The 18554-nt window shown below is 41.9% G+C and overlaps 1 protein-coding gene across 3 annotated transcripts in view; it reads left to right on the top strand.

The window, feature by feature from the left end:
- The window catches only part of JCAD (junctional cadherin 5 associated), a 383851-nt gene extending 369119 nt beyond the window's left edge, over positions 1 to 14732 (top strand). For all 3 annotated transcript variants that reach the window (XM_069648086.1, XM_069648088.1, XM_069648087.1), the window contains exon 5: positions 1080 to 14732. In XM_069648086.1, coding sequence (XP_069504187.1) covers positions 1080 to 1114 — 35 coding nt within the window. In that variant the 3' untranslated portion in view covers positions 1115 to 14732. The remainder of the gene's footprint in view (positions 1 to 1079) is intronic.
- The last annotated feature ends 3822 nt before the right edge of the window (positions 14733 to 18554 follow it).

Below are 18554 nucleotides of genomic sequence, written 5' to 3'. Positions count from 1 at the left end.
ATGCTGAAAGTTTGTGATTCAAGAAAAAGACCTAGGGCCTCATTACAACTTTGGAGGCAGCCATGGCGCTGTTAGCGCCATGGCTGCCTCCAAAATCGGGTCCGGGTTCCCTGAATGGGGAATTACCGGGCCATTCTGAGGGCCTAGTAATTCCTCCTACTGGGAACCCGGGCTCAATGGGAATGGGAGCGGGAGCTAACAACGATTCCGACCGGGCGTCCTTACCGGGTCCCGCGAGGGGACCTTGTAATTTTGCGGAATGGGTTTAACGGGTCCGCCTCCATTAGCGGAGCCTGTTAACCCATTCCGCAAAAATCATGTATATGTTTTCCCTAAAAATTCATTTTACAGTATAATATCCTTGCCTCAAAACTCAAACTCGTGTCTGAAGTCATTGCAAACGCATTAACATTATTACTCCATCAGGTGAACAATCTTTTAGTCTATGTGGTGCTTGCTTGTGCCTGATGATGTTCATGTGTTTACTACCTAAATCCCTTGCTAATGGAATCCCACTTGATTTGGCAGTTCAGTCACCTGCGTCTTCTGTGCCATGTCCTGATTGGCTGAGGCACCTGCAGGGTTCCGCTCTGGATGCTGAAATGTCTAAGGGCCTGGTAAAGTGTTTGGGGGTAGTGGTAAAACATCAGGTAAAACATTTACTTTACCACTGCCCCAAATCTCGAGTTTCTGTCTGCTTTTGTGTGGATCTAAATACCTCCACGAAAAGCAGTATACAGCATGTGGTAATTCCCAAAATGCAGTTATTTCCATTTGTGGTAAATACCAGACCCCATGTAGGCCTATGGAACTCCAAATCGGGGACCTTTCCACAAACACAGTTTTTACAATATGTGGTAACCATAAACACCGCCACAATCTTAATTAGATGTGTACATTGGTTCAGAAGGCAGCCCAAGAAACGGTTTACTAAATCAGTAAAAACACTACTTGAAGTGGGCATGTTGAAGACTGTTGAAGTGGGCATGTTGAAGACTGAAATGAGTGTATGCGTTATGTCATGGTTTTTATATATATATATTTACAGAGAAGGTTCACTGTCTTCTTCTCTTCCGCAGACTCCTATGACCCCACCCGAGTGGAACGGGTTTAGCGTGAACAAAGTTGAACAGCTCTCTGACTTCATCCCACACAGGGCCCCTTACTGCTAGAGCACCGGGGGCAGCATACCTTGGGAGCCTGCAGTTTCTGATACTCTGACACCGCCTTCTCCAGTGCCAAGAGGAAATTCGTCACTCAGATTGTACATAGATGATGGAGATAACAGTAACTGCTGACACGTGCTTTAAAACCATGTGTTTTTGTATCATTATTGTGACTTCAAGACAACCTCTAGCTATTGGCAGGGGGTTTACTTATAAAAATAGACATTGACAGTTTTCAGCTTGGACATCTGGATATGATACTTCAATGCATTAAACCTCTTCATGCCTATTATGTGGCAACGTGATAGTCTCCTTAGAGGTTCAGGAGATTATTTGTAAACATATATACATTTATATAGTATGCAAGACTTTTGTGTAAGACTTTAACACATTTGCTCTTTCATGATTGAAACTTGCCTTTCCAATCGTTTTCCATTTATCTTGTTGTCTACTTCAAGACTTTGTGGTTATTCATCATTCATGTTACACCTTCTGTTATTACATGGCAGAATGTTGTAGTTCAATGTTTTGTTGATGATTGATTACCGGGTGAGTGCACAGATGTCCAGCCTGGACAACCCCGCCTAGTCCCCATCTATGGTGTAGAGTCATGGAACAGAATGGACTGCTCGGCTTTGTCTATGAGCTGATCCCTTGTCAGCTCTTCTCACCTTTGTCTCTGCTTCTCACTTTGCACAATCAATTAATTCTATAAATGTTACCGATGCCTCCTGAACTACTGCCAACATTGAAGATTGTGCCTGCGACCGGGAGGTCCCTGGCTGATCTGGAAAAAGCAGGGAAGAGAGATGGTGAAATAGCAGGGAAGGGGTGGGACTTGGAGAGCGTTGAACGGGTACACAGGTTGCCACCCTGTGTACCCGCTCAACTGTAGCACAACCGTAAAAAAAGAAAAGAAACAATGTAGTGGCAGGGAAAGAACCGAAATGGAGAACATAAGGGTGTGGGCGTGGAATATAATAACAGGCAACCAACTAGGATTACAAGGGGTTCCCCTCCGCTGAAATACAAACTCAAAAAAGTGGAGTGTGCAGCATGGGATTATGGGACTCTTTTACAAACTATGCAATAACATTTTCAATAGTCCTAAAATATTAATCATCTCCCTTTCCTTCATCCATGGGGAACAGCGGAATGGGAGCAGGATGGCTGAAACTTCAAGCTAGGATTTGCTTGTCAATAAACAGACATCTACATCAAAATGTTTATATATTTGGTAGTACATTGCTTAAGAATTTGAGGATCAAATCCAACCCTGGGCTCGGAGTGCTTATCAATGTAAATACTCAATGCAGCAGCCTCCTTGCATAGAGACACTTTTTGCTCATAGACATGAAACAAAAGATAAGATTAGTGACATCTTTATTAGCACCTTTGCAAACCTCAGCAAATCTGGGGATGCTAGTGTTCCCCAGATATTGTGAATCAGAGTGTATCATAATTAATTCATGTGGTGGTTCTTCCAGACTAGCTTAGAAGTACTCATTCCAGTTGCAGCACTTCTCTAATAGGTTAATAGGGGCCTTGCCATTGTGACAGCCTGACTCAGGAAGAAACCATGGTCTTTGAACACGACAATAACATATAACCCCGGTGCAGTATCGGCACCGTATTTGATGATTTATATTGATAGACTAACCGATAGTAGTGTTTTAAGAAGCAGTGCATGTGGTTTGAAAGTCCCTTAAACTTTGTTGCTACAGAAAAATTGTTGTGACGTTCTCAAACATCCTCCACAATGTTTTGGTTTCTCTTTCCACTGTATCACTCAGTATCTGTAACCAACTTTTTTCCATGCTTTGCAATGGTCTCGCTGAGATTAAATAACGGCTTTCCTGTTCAGACTGACTGCTTTATCTTGGCACCCACATCCCTCGCTTCCTCACGTGTTTCATTCCTTCATCACAGCATCACAATCCACCAACAGTTCCCCACATACTTTGCACTCCCTGGTTATCAATATCTGTTGGAGCTTAAACAAATTTTGCAATAACGACTTATACACTGCCTCTCTTGATTCTGCCAGTCAGGATCACATTTAGGAAAAAAGGTGTAACTGCATGTAGGCCCCTCTACCGGTTTCTCCTATTGGATGGTGTATACCCACCAGAACCTGCGATCAAGGCGTTAGATCTGTCCAGTAAGATGAATGGTCACTACAAAAAACAACAGTCACAGGCACATAAAATCTTCCGCCGATGTGAATAGATCATTGTTTTATAAGGGAGACTGTTCTCATTCTATTATTTTTTATTCACAATTTTTGCATTTTACAATATATTAGAGAAACAATATCCACAATATTTCTTAATAAACCCATACCCTCCCCCCCACAAATAAAGTATATACCGAGCTAGTACATGTCTAGGAATCTACCCCATATCTTCTCAAAAAAGATACTTTTTTTCTTCCGACGATAAATCATTCTTTCCATGTCATCCAATTTTAACATTTTGTCCATCCACACATGCACGTCAGGAGACAGTCTCAATTTCCACCCTCTTAAATAACATTTTTTGGCAACTGAGGCCATTTCCATTCCGAGGTACTTAGGTTAGTCAGTAATTTGTCATCACCAAGATTAATGTATTGAAATCATAATCCAAGGTCTGTCCTAACACATTGTTAAACATTATGCAGAGTCTCTTTCAGAAATCACTCACTCTCCCACACTCCCAGAGCATGTGTTCCAGATTGCCCATTCTGTGAACACAGCCCCAACAATCATTCGTATCAGAGAGACCTAGTCCTCTCTTATGCAATCTCACAGGCGTCCAGTACACCCTATTTAGGATTTTAATTTGACACAATCTTTCGCCCAAAGCTTACAGAAGATAGGCAAACATTTTTGCAAATTACCACCCATCGTACCAGACTCATCTCACATGTTAATCTCCTTGTCCATTCTTCCATTAGGGAAACATTGTCCCTTGATGTGGAAACAATCAGTTTGTAATATTTACTCACTAGCCCACCTTCCATTTTGCCACTAGCATTAAGTGTTACAAAGTCAGTTCCTGCCTCAGACTCGATGTCCCCAATTGCCTTTTTGTGCCTTTTGTAATCATGTTGTGTACAATTTTGTATTTGCCACTTCTCCTTGACCTGATTCATGGTCAGCCACCTGCCATTACATCTCAGATCTCCAATCCACTGTATGCCACACAAAAACGAATCTGACCAAAAAAGTGTTTTTATTTTATGGTTGTACCATATGGATGACTCAAGCCTCTTGAAGGTTTTTTCCCCTAAAAGATTTGCCAACTCCTTCCATGAGCATCTCAAAACTGGTGTTGTCGGTTCTACCTTAATTCCTCGTCTCAATGTGGTTGTCAGTATAGCTCTCAGGGCTAGTGGCCCTAATATACTTGCTTCTGCCTTGGACCACTCATCTGGCTCATTTTCCATTAATGGTATATAATATCTGGCCATAATCGCCAGGTGATATGCATAAAAGTTTTGAACCCCTAATCCACCTCTTTCCTGAGGCAATTTCAGTTTCCATAATTTTAATCTTGGTGGCTTGTTTTCCCATAAGAAATTCAGTATAAGTTCATCTAATTCTTTCCAGAATCTCTTTCCAACTTTGCTCAGTACATAAGTAATTCTTGGAGTTGAAATAATTTCAAAAGTTCATTGACTTTATCCCATAAAGATACATTTAGTAATTTCCACCTCTCCAAATCCTGTTTAAGTCCTGCGCTCAGTACCTACATGTTCTCCTGTGCCATTCCATCTAGCTTATTTGTCATCCAGACACCCAAGTATTAAAGTTTCTCCTGGCACCATTTGAATCCTAGAGAAGTAATCGCTTACTTATTGTAACTCCTTGTTAGTGGCATTGCCTCCGATTTAGCGCAGTTAATCTTGTAGCCCGAGCATATAATAAAATCTGATATAAGCCCCATAAGAGTCGGTAGTGAATTTACCAAGTCCCTCAGCACCAGTAACAGGTCATCCACATAGAGCTGCAATTTCTGTCCCACTCCTCCATAACCTATTCCAGGCATTTAAAGGCTTCCCAGACCATTCTCCCATCTATTTCCCCTGTATAGTTTTCTTCAACTAAATAATTAGCTTCACAGATAATCTTCTCAACAAATTCATCTTCGTCCAGTAGTGAAGTATTCATCTTCCAAGAACAAGTCCTACATATATTGAAGCATAGGACTTGACTCATTTCCACTGGTGCATGGTCAGGCAGTGGTATATTCCATATCACTCAATTTCTGTAATTTTCTGATGCTTTGCCTGACACTAGTATCATGTCCGATCTGGAGTAAGTATTGTGTGCATTAGAGAAGAAGCTGTAGTCTTTGGCCGACGGATGTTCTAGTCTCCACACATCTACCAAATTATGTTCATCGATTAGGGCATGTAAGGACATAGAATGGTTACTCTTTGAACGAGTCATAATACATTTACTTTTGTCCATCAATGGGTCCAACACCTCATTGAAATCTCCTCCAAGTATTATATTTGTGGAATTCATGTCCAGTAATGAATGGACAATATATCTATAGAATGAGCCATCATCCACCATTAGGGCATATATGCTACACAAAGCTTCAGTTTCACCTTGGATATTCATTAACAATGCAATTATTCTGCCCTCCCTGTCTGAATAATGCTTCAGTATTTGAACAGGAGAATTTTTACGAATTAGTATTGCCACTCCACGTGTTCTTGAGTCATAAAACGAGCCAAATACGCTCCCTACCCATCCTTTGTTCAATCTTTTCACCTCCTCTTGTACCAAGTGTGTTTCCTGCAACAAACATATATCCGCCTTTAGGTCATTCAAGTGATTATTTTCTTCCTTAATACCATTCACATTCCATAAGACAAAACATAGTTAATCTCCATACTTAGTCACCATTCTTTCCTCGGATAATTGTTGAGCAAACAACACACTAACTCTGTTAATGAGATGCATAAGAAAAAGAAAAAATAAACCCCCTCTTAAGGTAATGTTAGTTAGATGATGCAACTGCTTCAATTCAAGAAAAAACATTCCAAGGAACCCCTCATCCCGGTCCCCCCCCCATATTAGAACACTTCAATATATATATTATAGGCACATCACACTTTGTTTAGTACAATACACTTCCCTCCCCCTAATTCTTGGTGACTGTTCACATTCTAGCTTCTTGTGTTTCTTCATATTTCATAATATTTTTGTAATACTCCTGATTAACTGATAAAGTACTGACTCTGTTTCTCAGATAAGGCAAGAAAAACAATGAACGATGAATCCGACTGCTTCCTCTTCCACGCTGCCAGCCATTTTGTATTCCAGATTATTGATAACTCTTGCTCGTAACCCTAAGCACAGCAACTAACATTTTTCCACAATTCACATAGATAGAATAATCAACTGTCCTCTCACTTTTTCCACTCTCGATCAAACTGTTTTCCAGTTTTCTGTCAATGAATCTAGAGGTGTATTTTAGTTATTTCGTACTGTAGGGTCTTAATTCATGGCAACATTTTCCAGCTGCTATGGACCAAAGTAAAGTGCAGGCATATCCCTTTTAGCTCTGAATCCACACGTACCGCCGCATTCAGATGCAATTCCCAACATGCAAACCTTTAATGGTTTATAAACCACTTATTTATATGTGAATCTGTTGATAGACGGTGCTTGATGTCAACCAGATGTGAGACGAATTTGAAAGTATGTTTCATTATTCTTAGAAGCCATGATTCTCTTAAAATCTAGTTTAGCTGAAAAGGATACTCTGTTTTCTGTAAATCAAGTTGTAATATCCAAATTCATGTTTGTGCTTCCTTTCACCAAAAATGTCTCAAGACTTCAACATGACAGTGCATTTGTCTAATGTTGTATCACAGAGCGTCACTTTGGGGCAGGAGTTTTGGATATCAAAACAATTGTACGAGGATTTGAGAAGGATATCACTGTTTGTTCAATTTGATTGGTGCACAATGTTTCTGTTAGCTTGCAGAGTGGGGAAAGGATGCCATTCCCGGGTACAATTCGACATTATAAACCACATGAGTAAAAGGCGCCACCAGCAGATGCAGGTTGTTCACCAGAAACTGCCCAGGATTTTAATCATATTCTTCTATCAATGCCTGAAAAGCAAGAGTATTTAGGCATTTGTATTAATGCAACAGTTGTGTTATTCTTATTTGACTCTGGAATTACAGGGAGCCAGCACTAGTGTGCTTTCAGTACAACCTTCCACAAAAGAAAGATCTACGCAAACTTCTCAATCTCTTGCAAGTAACTTTTTTTCTCACGCCTGCACATTGAATAAGTGTGTCTGGTTCAGTACTAGATATATTTTATTGTGTTGGTAAGAACATGTTTCAAAATGTAAATGTGTATGTGTCTTGTGATATCAAACAGTGTTGAGTAGTTATTTTTTTCTAAAGGTGTGTTAATGGCATGGCGAGATTCCAGTGCCTCTATTATAATGAAGAAGTCCAATCATAAAAGAAACATTGACAGCACTTTCACAGTTCATATTTTACGCCTATGGTGTCTGTCTTGATGGTAGCAAAAAGAAATGACATTTGATGTTAGGTGGTTTTAACACTGGGGCCGTTTTCTGATAAAGGCACAACTGAATCCTCTCACTAAACCACCCAGACAACAAAAACTTTCAATGATGATACTTGTGGAACTACATCGAGCATTTTTCAATCTAGGGCTGGTGCTGTCCAAGCTTCTGTCAGCACAGTTTTCATTTCTCTTCCCCTGCTATCAGGTTTATGCCTCACCTTTTCTAACTGGAAAGTATTCAAGATATGTTTCAATCTTAAAAATTAATCTAACGCCTTTTGTATTTTTTTTTACTCACATGGCGATGGAATATATCCTGAAATCAGCATCCACTTTGTTTTCAGAAAAAAGACCATGTAAACTCACATTCAGTTGCTTATCCTAACCGGAAACGTACTTACCGTTTAACAATTCCTATGGGGAAGAGCATGAGACAGTGCTTCCATGGCCATATGCTTGCTGGCGTCTGTATTGCGCTAGACAGTGGGATGTCATTTTGATGCTCGTGATGCTTACAGAAGGGTTTCCGTGGACTAGATTAGTGACGAGGGCTGGTTTAAGTAGTACAAGCTGTGGCATGGAAGAAGTACAATCAGCAACCGGAATACTGGCAATGCTGCAGCATAATGAACCATCGCCAGCTTGCTGGATGGGAGGACTCTGGATAACATTGCTGGAAGCAAGCTGAGACGTCTTCTGGTGGGGCGGTGAACTTGTGAACTCTCTGTAAGAAAGAGGAAGTACAGGTAGCTGTTGGACAGACTTGGGCTGGGTGATGAAATGACACCTAATTCTGCCCCTGTCCTTGGTGGGTTACTTGGACCAGCGGTTGCTTTTGGGATCCACTTTTACATGCCACTGATGAGTGATGATTGTCTTGCTATGCATTACTTTAGAGTAGAGCTGGTCTATTAACTAGTGGAAGGTTCCCGTTACTGGTGGCAGGTCTTCTGTTCCCCTTCACATGACCTGTCAAGGTCTTTTTCATTGGACCACTTCATGGGCGTGGCTACATTCTTCCCCTTTCTCCTCTGCCTCTCTTTACCCTACGGTCATGCTGTAGCCATTAGGCATGTTTGATGTTAAGCATTCAAAGCACCTGCATAGACTGGAATTCTTAAAGCACAGGACTCTACATTGAGATCAGTGAAGGTCACGGTTCATCTTGATCACGCCTGCCTATGGACCTAGCGGCTTCTCAATCTCTTGTATCCCTCCAGGGAGTTTGCTGCAGTAGAGAACCTTTCGATCCTCTACCTGCTTCACTGGAGGGCCATGATTTTAGCAGTTACGGCTCCCACCCTGTTCACGCCGGGATCACGTTAGTTGGACTTTCCGTTTTTTACCTTGGATTCTATGATTTGGATCTATCTTCTGCTTTTCTCTGCTTGTTGTATTACTTTTAATGTGTGTGAATCATGTTCATCATCTTTCTAGCACTAAGGCAGAACTAGAGATATGAATGTGTCACAATAAAACAACTAACCTATTCATCCTGAAGCTCACACCCTTTCCCCAGTCACTCTCTCCTAACTGTGTACTGTATGTCAGTAAGAGAGTAAGCTCACTTCCAGCCATTGCAATGCAGGGAAAACGACTGTCTAGAGCCTGATGCAGAGATTTCCTGTACAGTGTAAAAAGAGCATATTTAGAAACAGTGCATCACTCAAAAAGTTGGGGCCCATTCACAGGCACATAATTCTGTGACCTCCGCAAATACAATTGTTTGTGAAAAAATGTGAAATTTTCCCAGCAGCAAAGTGCGCCTGATTGTCCTCAGGAGATTGGCTGCGCATGCAATGCCAATTTCCAGAGAAAAAGGAACACAGTCTCTTTTCCATTTCTATGGCGGGGGACGGAAGCAGGAGGAACGCCGGGAAGGGCGCAAAAAGCTCCAGCCCAGCAGGTAATTGTCGAGTGGGGGTGGAGTTAGAAAGGGGTTTGTTTTGTTTTGGGGGGGTGAGGAGGCAACAGAGAGAGGCTCTTTGTTGAATCCCCACATTAATTAAAAGATGGCTCCAGCCGGGGAAGGGCCTCGGGTGGCTGGGAACAGCAGGCGGAGAATGTGCATTCTCGCCTGCTGTTCCAGCCACCTGATTGGCTGAGTGCCATTTCCCGGGTACGTATATGAAATATGATTCTTCATGAAATTGCTTCTATTCCAGGGGAAAATCCTCAGGAGAAAAATGCAACTTTTGAAACATTGTTTCCTGAAACACTTGCCTGAAGTTTGACACCACTTTCAGCTAAAAATGTAAAACAGTTATTCTTTTAACTTTGGCTGTTCATATATATATATATATATATGACTTATGCCTGGCTATACTAACTTCTTCAGGGTGAAAAGTCAGTGTGGCACACGAAAACCGTGTGTGGATCAAGTGCAATATTTTGTGAATGAACTTGCACTCACAAGTTGCGTATGGTGTGCCGCACTTTGCGCTGGAAATTCAGTTCTGTATGACTAGGCACCATTTATTTATTTTGCATTGGGAATCTACCCCATCCCGTGCGCCCGTGTCTGTTACATTCTCTACAAAGGCTGGCGAGGGGGAACCTTCTCTCATGGACATCGTTAAAGGGGGAAAAGAGTGGGCATGGAAAAGGTGCAGGTCAGATTGTTTTCATCCAGGTAATGATTTCTTTAGTTGTCGAAAAAAGTCATGCAAAGTGGTAGATGCAAAAAGATATACGCATGACATGCAATGCTGAGGTTTGAGCGGTGTTACGACATTATTGTCAGCATTCAAGAATAATTTGATGTTGTAGGAGAGGTGACAGAATAATCGCCCGACTACGATGCTCACAGGGAGGAGGAGCAATTTGCACAACCCCATATAAATGCATTGATATTGCTCTTTAAATGTACAACATGTATAGAAATTATTGAGCCGAGTACATTAGCACTGGAACACAATGAAAGCTCACTGGACCAATCCTGAGTTTTTCGAATGCATATATTATACAGCACCACCCAGATTTTTCCAGTCACACTTGCAGTAATAGTAACATACAGACGTTCAGGTTTTTAGTTTAGTTAACAAAGTAAAGTGCTAAGGTTTCTCATAGAAATATGGGGGTAGGTAGCTACTTGTAGTCACAACTAATTTGTGACGGAATCATTTTAGGCTACCCTGTACGTATATTAGAGTAAGATGAACCCTGCTATCATTCAATATTACTACTTATCCCTCTCAGTATATATAGATTGAAATCATTTAAAGTGTCCTTAACATAAATGACAAAGTCCATTTTTTGTGAATAGTATAGCCAAGTATGTCCTGAACATAAAAAGGACATCTTCCACCTTTAGTGAATAGTGTAGCCAAGTGTGTCCTGAACATAAAAAGGACATCTTCCACCTTTAGTGAATAGTATAGCCAAGTATGTCCTGAACATAAAAAGGACATCTTCCACCTTTAGTGAATAGTATAGCCAAGTATGTCCTGAACATAAAAAGGACATCTTCCACCTTTAGTGAATAGTATAGCCAAGTATGTCCTGAACATAAAAAGGACATCTTCCACCTTTAGTGAATAGTATAGCCAAGTATGTCCTGAACATAAAAAGGACATCTTCCACCTTTAGTGAATAGTATAGCCAAGTATGTCCTGAACATAAAAAGGACGTGTTCCACTTTTAATGAATTGTATATGTGTGTGGAAATGCAAATGGGTAAGATACTGGAAGTTTCTAAACCATAACCGTCCTCAATGTTAGGAGATTTGGAAAAAGATGCAGTTCCATAATCCCCCACTGAAATCCTGAATATGGACAAATGGAACCAGTGGACATTGGCGTTCCTCAATGGGATTGCACCATTGTAAAACGCTTCTGTGAATCGGGCCCATAATGTGAATGCAAGTCGATGCAACACAAGTTTGCACTAAAGTGCTTATTTGTGGGTTTTCACGTTTTATTGGTGCTCCTGCTGCCTTAAACCACTCCTAAACCTATGCAAAGGCAGAGAAAGTGTGTTTGAATGGCCCTTGCCCTGCGGGCTCTGTAATACGCCTGCCCCTTGATTATTCTAGCATTGCTCCTATGGTAGTTGCTGTTGAAAAGTCTCGTAGGTTCCATCAACTGCTGGTTGACCTTGAGGGGCTTGCAAGAGAAAGACAAGTAAAACGGGATACATACGTATACGAATGTGCTATAAAGATAACCAACAGCTCGAGTGAGTAAACTGGGGATTGTGCAATCAATTCCTGACAATGGGCCTCATTACGACTTTGGAGGTAGCCATGGCGCTATTGGCACCATTGCTGCCTCCAAAACCGTCTCTGGGTGCGGGTTCCCTGAATATTCAGAATGGCCCGGTATTTCCCCATTCAGGGAACCCAGACCTGGACCTTCCCCATTCCCATTCGAGCCCCCGTAGGGCTCAATGGGAATGGGGAGGGAGCTAACAACAGGCCCATTACAAGAGGGCCCGTTGTTAGCTCCCTGGTCCCCTCGCGGGACCCGCTATGGACATCTGGATAAACCAGACGTCCAGAGCGGTCCTGTGAGGGGACCTCGTAATAGTGTGGAATGCGTTTAACGGCGCCGGCACCCTTAAATACATTCCGCACAACTTGTAATGAGGCCCAAAGACTGTATACGCTGCCAAAAATACCTGTATTGTTTTCAATAGCAGTCACCTCGAGAGTGTTCCCAGTAAATCCACCTGGAATCCTTTGGTATGTGGATGTGATGATGGCGGTGAGGAAGTGAAGTATCTAAGTGTTGCTGCTTTGGTAGCGGTGTGTCGTGATGAAGAAGAAGGTTATTGAAGGGATATGTCACGTAAAAGAGGGATCAAGTTAGAAGGAGCCTAATTAAAATAAAGCCTTTAGGCATATTCCTTTTACACCCACACATTCTCTTTTTGCCACTCTCTCACTCCAATCACTCTCTTTCCCTCAATTTCCTGTTATCCTCTCCCATCCCTCCTCTCTCTGTAGCGCTTGTCCTTTCTCTCGCTGTATGTATACATAGTTCATTTGGCCTCTGCCATCATAACAAATGGTAATAAAAAAAGGGTTGATCCAAAAAAGCAAGAGGTTGATGCCTTAATTATGCTAACAAAGTCATTTATTTTGAAGCTTTAGTGATCTTCAGATCACTTCTTCAGACACAGATCATCAATCCTGCGGAAAAACACATGGCGGTCATTACGAGTTTCCCAGTATCCTGCTGATATTTCCGGTGGGATACCAGGAAACTGCCCCTGCCGCCCGATATCTCAGTATTATCGGGATATTACCGGTGGCAGAGACGGCTGTAAGTTCCCATTCCATGGAGTCCCATAAAACTGGTTGTTTTTTGTTGTAATTTGTTTGTGAGCGCCTTGAGCCCATGGGCGTATGGCGCAATATAAAAATCGAATAGATAGAGAGATAGATAGATGGGATTGCCCGAATCACTGGCACCGGTAGCACCGGTGCCGAGGATTCCGGCATTTATTTGCCAGTAGGGGCCTGAACTACTGGCAAGTCAGGCCTGCCGGCAGATCACTGCCTCCACCAGCAAACTTGTATTTCCCTGGTCCAGAAAAAATGCTGGTGCCGGAATGAAAAGCTTTTTTTCCAGACCTGGGAAGCCGTAATGACCCTTTTAACAGTCGCCTCTGCAATTCCTGATCCATGTGGGCATGTATGTCGGATTTGTGATTCCTTTATAAGGGGGAATGCACTTCGTACATTAAACCCATATATTGCAGTCTCCCAAAATGGTATCAGAGTTCTGTGTGCGTGAGTGAAAGATACATATATGAACACATATATATAATATATAACTTTCTAATTGGTGAAACTAAGGCAAATGATGTGCAATAAGAATAACCTACAAAGTGATAGAAATCTATATAACAGAATATGGCAATATTGGCTTGTACAGTAATTCACAAGAGCCTAACATTTACTTTTTATAGAAAATGGTTTAGTATGTTTTAATATGGCAGAAAACATATATTTATAAATACATAGACAAAATCAAGGATAATATACTCCATTTATGTAAGCCAGTAAGTGATTTTAAAACTGCATATTTTAAATCAGTTTCTTTTGGGGGGAATAGAGAGTTTTCACTCCATGAAGGCAGCACAGCTAACAATGGGAAGCCCAGAATGTTGAGATGGATGCAATGTTGGCACTGAAGGCCTTTCCTACCAGCCATTATTACTACACTACCCTTCAGTATCCGTCATTGAGCGCCCAAAGTACTTTAATTTACATCACATTTATGCCTTCACATGATGTCAGGCTGTTGAGTTTTTTGGTGGTAATAATAATATGGTTCTCGGGGAAGTCTAAATTGCTGGTAAATTGTACTCCTCTAGTGATTGATAATGTACATGCTTTTTAGGAGACAGAATCGCCATGAGTTTTTGAATGAAAAAAGAGCAATTGTTCTTACTGGGAGGAAACCATCAATCTCAAATATTTCTTAAAATATATGTTGTGAAATCAGCATTTGGCCACTAGATGGCACTCCCAGGTAGCCTTTGGATAAGCAATACAGCCGTGTCATGTTTTCAAATCCTAATAAACTACATCACGAGTGTGAGGCCTCCTTGTAGTTCTACTGTTGCTTTTTACATTGACCTGGATGAGTGGAGGGGAGCATTTTTGCTTCTTCCTTGGAGACACCAGCACAGCTTACAATCACTATGGCGTTGCATCATTTTGTCGTCCTAGGCTCTACCTATGTTTTATCTGGTGCTCAAGCATTGACGTTCTCAATGTGAAATTGCAATGCAGTGTGTTTAAGAGAAGTCGCAGATTTTAATGCGCAGAACACTAACAATACACTTTGTTGAAGCAGAACAATTGCAAATGAATGCTTGTCAACAAATGAAAGGGTCATGGGTGGCCAAATAAAAGAGCCTTTCTAGAGGCTCCTTTGTAGTAGTTTGGGAAACTCATACATTTTTGTTTTTGCTATAAACAGGACTGATTTTAAAAGCATGATGTGTGTCACATTTAATGCCACAATAAATGTCTTCTTACACAATAAATCATATTATATTTGTCTCAGGTTAGTTATTATTAATACGTGCGTGTCTGGAGCATTGATTGTTTACATTCACCAAATGAAAGACTTGTTTTTCTTCTGCGTGTAGTATGATGGATGCGGTCAAGAAGCATACAAGGATTAGGCATGGGCCAGACGTGGAATACGATCCCCGCAGGTTGTTATTAGATTTTGTGCTCTAGCACCTTGAAACGTCCTTGTGCTAGATGGAATTACCAATAAAATGTCTCAGACCAAATAAACGGACAGACTCAAAGAAGATGGAAAAATGCTGCTTTTATCTCAATGAAGGAAAGCAGGATTAACTGTCATTCACCAAATCGATGTATGCAGGTTCACACGTTTTCTTAATTACACTTAGTTTACATAATGGTTTTCTTGATTACACTTAGTTTGTATAGTGCTATATGGATCATACAAAACCCGATTGAGGGATGGGATTGGATTAGGGGAACATGTCTACATATAGAATGCATGAGTGTTAGTCTCTTATTGGCGGCTCCTTGTCTGTAGGACACACCATGAGCTACTTCTACATGCACAGGTTACTGATTACAGCAGAGAATATGGCAGCGGAATAGTCATTTGCAACATTGTATGTAAAAGTGCATGGCAGGCTTTTCTGATTGGTTGGCAACCCAAATCCAACCTTGGACATTTGGCTCACTAGTAGCGCGTACAAAGAAACGAAACCCAGGTGCTTTGAGATATGTCAGCTCTCCCCTTGTTTTCCCTATTAGTCTATCCTTTCTGATTTGTAGGCCTCATATCAGTGTCCTCTGTTTGAACATTGACCTTGCCAGTCTGCACTGTCCTGGAACATTCAAGGGAGTTTAGGCATGCCATTATTTTAGTTTCAAGCCTAATAAATATCCCCTCTTTGAAAACTCTTTGTCACGTGTTAAGAGACCAATGGCATGGCTGCCTCCAAACTCGGGTCTGGGTCCGTGGTCCCTGAATGGGGAAATACCGGGTCATTCCGACTTTGGAGGGCCTGGTATTTCCCCATTCAGGGAACCCGGACAATGGGAATGGGGAGTATGCTACCTAGGGCCCGATCTGACCAGACGTCCAGAGCGGGTCCCGCGAGGGAACCTCGTAAAGAGGCGGTACAGGGTTAACGGCGCTGGCACCTTTACCTGTGCTGTTAACCCCTTACCGCCTCAGTTGTAATGAGGCCCCAAGAATGTGTCCATTTCGACAGTGTATTTAACACTATTTAACTCAATAAAACTGGGTGAAGTTGCTCCTATTGTCCTTTGGAATTGGTCACTCTATCCCATATAAATGTTAAACACTTTTAATTGTCCAATACTTGGCATCTGTAGATGTTCTTGTTCCTCCTAATCTTGAGAAATATGTCTTACGCACATGATCTGCTTGTTGGACTACCTTATACTTTGCCTTCATCTCTCGAAATAGCATCCTTGGTTCCAGGCCAATGTACTCCTTTATTTTGCAAAGAAAAACAGCCTCTTCATTGTCTTTTCACTTCATGATCATGGGCTAGTATTTTGAGGTAGCTGGGTTGTTTGACATAAGTCATTGTCCATCTTCTTCTAATGGTCATCCTAAATGATGAATATATACCGCTATAAGCAAGCTTCTATATGATCTTTATCTTCCTTCTCGAGCTCTTCGCTCATCCACCTCCAACTCCCTTCGGGTCAGCCGCTTCCCCAAGCAACGAGTTGGGGGTAGATTTCTCTCCGCAGCAGGGGCCTCCCTCTGGAACAGCCTTCCTGCCTCCCTGAAACTTGAGGAGAACCATCTCCGGTTCTGGAAACACCTCAAAACATTCCTCTTTGCCTCCACTTTCTCTCCCTCTCTCCCCTGCTAAAATCACTGAACCTGCACTGAATCTGCAACTGGGCCACTCACTGATCTCGGTCCTTGGCCCAGCCACTCTTCCCTGCACTGCCTCCCTGCACTACGGGACTGTCTCTGTATCCTACAGCCCCTCCTCCCGGCACTTACCTTGCACTTGCCACCAGCTGGCCCTATTATTTATCTTGTATTCTACTAACCATGTACTGCACTTTCCCCTCTCCCTTTCCCCTTGCACTTTTCCTTTCCCCTCTACCCTTGCACTTGCGCGATCTGAATGACACCTGGCCTAGTAGGATCGTTGTCTGTCTCCCCTTGTTCCCCCCGCCTCGTCGCGCCTTGAAACACTTGTGTATAGGCGCGTTACAAATGCCATATCATATCATATTACCTTGTGTTAAGGCGTATTTACAGTTATTAACCAGAGTCACTTCATTCTTCTTTGTGTTCATGATTCCTGTATCACTGGGTACATGTTTCTCTAGTGCTCCAGTCAAATTGTCATTCTATTTTCATATCATTTAAGCATAGGTTCTCATATCTTCTTTACAACATTATTTTGCTGTCATCAAACTTTGTTTTAACGTACATCCATTCTGTTCATGGCTGCATTTCGACAGCTCGGCAAGGGAATCCTTCTCGGTAGCATTCCTCAACTATGTCAGCTTGTGGGTACACTCTAAATGGTTGCCCGAGTGCATATCATCTCTCATATATCCAATAAGGTTCAGAAATTTTGCAAAGATTCATGCATGGGTTCACAATTGTGGCTCTTTTTCATTCTGATGGGATATTGCTAAGGTGGCAGAGATAAGAACAAAGATGTAAACCAATCATCATTTTCAATCGGATCAACTTCCTTCACCATCTTCGTGGGCAAGTAGTTATTGCTTCTGTCAGGGAACTATTTTCTTCATTATGAGTAGGTATTATGTACAGCAAGAAGGCCCAACCTTGGTGCACACGCCGCCCTCCAGTCCTGTAATTAAGTCCAAGACGTATCTGTTCTGGAGGGCCATACGCCTATGGCCCTCAATTCTTCTCTGATTGCATTAAATCCTTGTATTGTTGTATTAATCTCCTGAAGTAGCTCCCATCGAGTAATATGGAGCCACTTGGCGTTTACCGCAGTTTGTATTCCTGGCATGAACATAGATGTAAAGAAAAAGTAATTCTCTCTTTTTTGTCATCTTCGATGTAGAGCTCTTCTCTTCCTCAGGTGTGCATCCATCTTTGGGAATTCTGGCTGGTACGCTGACCAGTGCCAATGTACAAATTCCTCCCCATTTTGGGTGGTAGCTTTATGTATGCTCTTGATCCACATGCCCAATAATGATCCATCAGGACTGCTGTTCCTTCATCCATGCCTGGTACATCAAAGATTCAAGCACACTTGCAATTTTGTCCAACTTTCACTGTGCCATTGTTTCTGTATCATAGAGATGCATTCTTCAGGGGGAGTATCTCAATGGTCCCCCCTCATCATCGACCCAAGTCAACAGCCTCACAATGTTAGACCATTGGTCTTTACATTCCTTTTCTGCATTTATCACAACTATGTCCCATTGTCCTGTCATAGCTCTTGCTTTGCACACAATCGCTCCTTCAGCCCATCCATCAGGAGTGAGCACTGTTCCTTTAATTTGTAATTGTCCTCTTTCCCAACATATCTGTATCTCTTCTTCATTCTTGCCTTAGCAATTTAGCATTTTATTAGCATTGATTCCTGTTCTATTTACTCCCAGTTGTTTATATTTTAGTATCAGATGTATTGTATCTTTATTTTCTCTCAACTTTATTGCTTGCACATAATCGTCTTCTCTTTAGGATGTTTTCTTGGTCATCCATATTAGGGATGCTGTTCTGCCCTGAAATTGTCCTCTGGTTAGGCAAAGTGCAAGGTGTGTCAAACACAGTGAGCCTCACTAGGAGTTTGGAGGTAGCCATGCCGCTATTTGCGGCATGGCTGCCTCCAAACTTGGGTCTGGATCCAG

Source organism: Ambystoma mexicanum, chromosome 2q (assembly GCF_040938575.1).
Source record: "Ambystoma mexicanum isolate Mex_15411 chromosome 2q, UKY_AmexF1_1, whole genome shotgun sequence".
Taxonomy (NCBI): domain Eukaryota; kingdom Metazoa; phylum Chordata; class Amphibia; order Caudata; family Ambystomatidae; genus Ambystoma; species Ambystoma mexicanum.
The sequence above is the reverse complement of the archived record's forward strand: the minus strand, read 5'-3'. Positions and strand labels throughout refer to the sequence as shown.